Here is a 5,238-nt window from a genome sequence, read left to right as displayed (position 1 = left end):
CGGGCTGTTAATGTTGCCTCCTTGGGTTGCTGATGTTTTGGGCCAAATATCACAGAGATTGGTCATGATAGCTGACATTTGGAATGCCATGGGTTTAGAAGGAGAAAATTTACAGCCGAGAATTCATTCTTTATCATCCCATTTGTTCTTAATGTTGGATGAAATGCATAGTGAAGAAATTTTAGCGAAGCAGGCTATCATTGACTCAATCAAAGAACTAAAGGTTCATTCTGGTTGTATCAACTCTCATAATATTGCATAGGTAAAGATTAAAGAACTCGAGTCAGAGCTTGGGTTGACCAACAATATTTCCGAAACATCATCGCTTGTAATGACTGAAAAACTGTTTTATGATCATTTTAAAGCACTCACTGAAAAGTCCTCCTCAATTCTTCAGACATATAATTTGCTTAAAGCAGAGGAAAAGGATTTGTGCGAGCGGCCTACAATAGGACGAAACGGTCGTCCAGTGCTTCCCAGGGTTTTCTACGGTGGTCTAGCTTCAATTGACTCATGATTTCAAGTATAAATAAAAAACTACTTACAATCTCAACAGAAACCCCTTATAACATAATCTTTCACGAAGAAGTTACTTATACATTTTGTTTCTGATATTTTCATCATAACATCCTTCATTTTCCGTATGTTAATTGTATATCCGAGTTCTTCCACTCTGTAGGCGCCCACACAGCAGTAAACAAAACCATGAGATAACAAAACAACGAAGTTGAATACTCACCCATAATTAATTGAATGAAATTTATCACACATCTTACTTGTGCAGAACAAAGTTATTTTATTTCAAATTCAAAAGGGTTGTTTTAACTGTTTAGATTCAGGTTATAAACAAAATAAAGACGATTCAGCTAAAATAATTTTCTTCATTTTGTTTAGTGAAGTAATGTGTTTCTTTAGAAACATTATACAATAAGTTGGTTATCTTGAAGCTAAGTGTTGATACAAAATATGGTATATATAGTCAGGATAAGTAGATTTTGGAGATGTTCTCAAAAGTTTTTTCTAGACTGTAAACAATGTCACTCTATTTAATTAACAGAAATATAGTTTCTCACAGTATAAAATCTAGTTTATTGATAAATCTTAAGCTTAGTAATCCTGTTAAGTTAGTTGACTACAAAAATCATTGACGAAGAACCTTGTCTACTTAACATTTGTTATCAATATACTGATGTTCAAATAAAACTCTCGTTACAATTAATTGATCACTAGGTGATGATCAGTGTCATATGTGTCAGATCCTTCTGAGTGCAGATCGAATCCTATAGACCAAGTTGTAATATGGCCATCAATCTAGGTGACTCGATATTACGTGTTCTATGTTGAGATAAGATGGTGGTTGGAGATAGTCCAAAGGAAACCTTGTTAACTACCTCCAACCAACATCTTAAAACTCTGGTTACTAAGTAACATACTTTTAAAGGTACTTTTAAGCTTTACAACAGATCAAGACGATTCGGAACTGATATGAAATACGAACCGTCAGACAACTATTTCATCTTAGTTTAGAACTTCTCACTAGTGTTTGATTTCAATTCCACACACATAGAATTGATTATATTTAGTGCTCAGAGAGAACTTGATACCATTAGAATATTTAATTGGAATCTAATGACTAGTAGTTCGAAACTCACTCCTCATCAAAATATTATCCGTACATTACTATGTCATTTTGAACAGTTAAACATCATATAATTTGATAGAACTCATCGTAAATCTACATCATCTCATGTATAGTTACAATTATATTGATTATTTTCATCATTAACATAATATCTATTGGTTTAATCTTCTTATTTATAATTTATGATTACACTCTGTATCTCGAAAATTCATATCTTAGACTTACAAGTAACTAGGATCACAGTGGATTACTTGTAATAAGATATGTTCAAGTGATAATCAGAAAAAATGATTTGTACTCTTCTAGTCTAAGCCATATTGGTAGATGCAGACTACTTGGTTGGGGTCCACAAGACTATCGTAACCAATGATTGGAGACTCTAGGTGACATGGCTCAGAATCGATCACAATGGCGTAGGTGTATACACTCTTTATATTCCTTTAAACCTTGAGATTAAAATTGCTTCATAACGTTCTTCCTTCCTATACTATATCCTTATATACAACCTATCTTTTATATACTACCACCACTAAATTAATTACGTGTATGAATCAGGTGTTGATCTTGTTGTGCTAACGAGGTATGGCAACTTGGACCGATGCACAAATGTGCCTGGTCCTACGTTGTAGCTGACTGACTGACTCAATTATAATTGTTATTTGTTTTTTTATTTCACTTCATTTCTACTGATGAAACATTAAAATTTTAGTCGCAAAATATTTTTGTCCCGACTACACAATGTTTCATTGATTATATGAATTTTTTCCTGAAAAACGCGAAGGAAAACCATTATTTTTGCATAACAATCAAGTGTCTATGATAAATATTATTTACTTTAAAGATATAAATATTATGAATGGATTATGATTAACATTGGAATTCAAGGAACATGCTTTATCTGATTCGAGACTCGGATAGATCTCGATTTTAATATAGCTGTTCACAATGAGACGGAGAACAAGTACATTCACATAAGAAACATGTATACAAACAAAAAATTACTAGAATTCCGCCTTGAATATCGAAAACGAGGTCAGTAAAACCCTTACTAATAAGGATGTAGAATATAAATTTGGTAATTAAATGGTTTGTGGTACTCGATTGTGTATTTCAGTAGTAAGGAAAATTGAACTTAAAAAACAGTTTGTAAATTAACATAGGTTTATAACATTGATTAATAATTTTAAAATAAATCAATTATTGTACACAAAATAGCTGTATTGTACCCCACACAATATAATAATATGAGTTTATCTAGCTAATACTGTGGAATTTTAAGGATAATTTACTATGATTTTCATTATAAATCCATACTAATTCGATGGCTAATAATTTGTGACCCGTCAACACTGTTCATCCTCGACGTAACAGGAAATTAAACCTAAGAATTTAAAGTTCAATACACATACTTTTAAGTACTCGTGTTGAACAATTGACTCATTCGATATTAGTGACCTAATAGTCAACAGTTTTATCATGTTCAGATTAATAACTTTCTCAAAGTAATCCATACAGACAATAAATTACAAAAATAAAATATCAAGAATAGCTCACAATAATTCAAAGTATTATTATCAACCAGTAGAAAATGATGATGATGATGATGATAAACGTGGATCGAAGAGCTCGAATAACCTGAGATAGTCCTTTCATTTGTTGCTGTTATATGTTAATGTATTAATTCTTTTAGATTGGTAGTATAATACAACATTTTAGACTTCTCAAGTTCGGCCTCCTTAATTAATCTTCAATAAAAAAGATATATATACCGTGTTTAACAACGATAAATAATCTCATGAATGACTCTTACTTACTTACGCCTGTTACCCCTCGTGGAGGAGCGTAGGTCGCACACCAGCACTTTCCATCCAACCCTGTTCTGGAAAATCCTTTCCAGTACGTTCCAATTGTTATTCATCCTTTTCATGTCTGCTTCTAATTCTTGACTCAGTATGTTCTTCAGCCTTCCTCTTTTCCGCTTCGCTTCCGGATTCCGAGTTAGGGATTGCCTCATGATGCACTTTGGTGATCTCCTCAATCTATATCCTATCCACTTCCAACGTCTTTTCTTAATTTCCTCTTCAGATGGAAGCTAGTTTGTCCTCTCCTAAGAAACGCTGTTGCTGATAGTATGAATGACTCTGTTTAACTCAAAATAAAAAAAGAAATACACCATATGTCTAAATATACAAAAATAAATGAATGAAAAGTCAGTTCTATCCAACATGGAAACAAATCTCTTTGATAGTTTGTATATGATAATGCAAAAAAGAGACAAAATACATAACGAATAGATTTGCGTATGATTAAACACTTTTGGAAGGGTTTTTTTTAGTTTTTTTCACCAATAATATGATTGTATGACAGTGACATGAGTTAAGTCTGTTTTTTTTGTTTTCTGTATATATTTCAAAGTCGACGTAATTAGAGAGAAATACATAAAACATAGTAACATTACTCCTTTTCTCCATCCGCTTTTTTTTTCCTTCACTGTGTAGAATTTTAAACCATTGTAGTTAAATGTTACAAGGAAAAATAAAAAAGTGAAAACAGTTTAAGATTCCTTTAAACTGTCAAATATATTTGCCTATATACCATACTACAGTCAGTCAGTATTAGATTTTTTTAACAACGTTAGGAATTTTATAGTTTTCTGCATGAACATGTGACTAAATAATAACTAAGGAAATAACAACAACAAGTATACGAAAACATAAATTACAAGCTTTAAAATGTACAGTTAATACAATGTCGTTTGTCTACAAGTAGGTTTATAGTGGTTTATGTTAATTATTGATGTTATAACTTGTGCCCACTTATTAGAGAACAGTGATTTATCGATCGGACCAATGACACAAGAAACCCGTACGAATTACTTGTATGTCCTACTTTCTGCCTAGCCCAGTCAGTTAAGTCCATAACAACAATATCAGCCTCTGCAATATGAATCATTATTCTCAAACATACTGGGTTTATATACCAAACAAACTGACCACATCGTACCATAAAATAGAAAATAATATTTGTACAAGATTCAACCAAATGTGGCTGTGAGTGTGAGAGGCAGTAATTAATAGACTGGGGATAACTTAAGAACGGTAAATCGTATAGTATTAGTCTATAGGTCAAAACAAAGCTTATAATAAGAGGGACACGAATATGAATAGTTACGTCACCTAACAATTATACAATAGGAAATAAACATATCATATTGGTTCATAAATGGTCCTCAAAGTTACCATTCATAATTCTCTTCGGTTTATAATAATTGATAAACAAACGAAATATAGAAAAGAACGTTTAAGTATTATAGCTTCTCGTTGTTGTTTGAATATACATTTCAATTGAAATGAATCTTATTTGAAAATCTCAGTCATAAGGATATATTTACAAACACATAACCAAGTGTAATTATTGTAATACCATATTTTTGTTTTCTCATTAATTAATTGCAAAACTTCTAGCAGAATAACATGAATTCATTTTATTTCGTTGGTTCACTCACGTCAGCTGTTCACAACCTGTGAGATTTAAAAATCATAATTACAAAATGGGTTTAAATTACTTACATGATTCAGTTTAGTTGGAAGTCATGT

General features: G+C 31.7%; 1 protein-coding gene across 1 annotated transcript; it reads left to right on the top strand.

Annotated features, from left to right (window-relative positions):
- Positions 1–10: 10 nt before the first annotated feature.
- Positions 11–262, top strand: Smp_032470 (hypothetical protein; the record flags this gene model as incomplete). The annotated part of the gene is made up of 1 exon (XM_018790069.1): positions 11–262. One exon carries the CDS (start codon positions 11–13, stop codon positions 260–262), a length of 252 nt encoding a protein of 83 aa, XP_018655449.1.
- Positions 263–5,238: the final 4,976 nt, after the last annotated feature.

Source organism: Schistosoma mansoni, chromosome W (genome assembly GCF_000237925.1).
Source record: "Schistosoma mansoni strain Puerto Rico chromosome W, complete genome".
Lineage (NCBI taxonomy): Eukaryota > Metazoa > Platyhelminthes > Trematoda > Strigeidida > Schistosomatidae > Schistosoma > Schistosoma mansoni.
The sequence above is the reverse complement of the archived record's forward strand: the minus strand, read 5'-3'. Positions and strand labels throughout refer to the sequence as shown.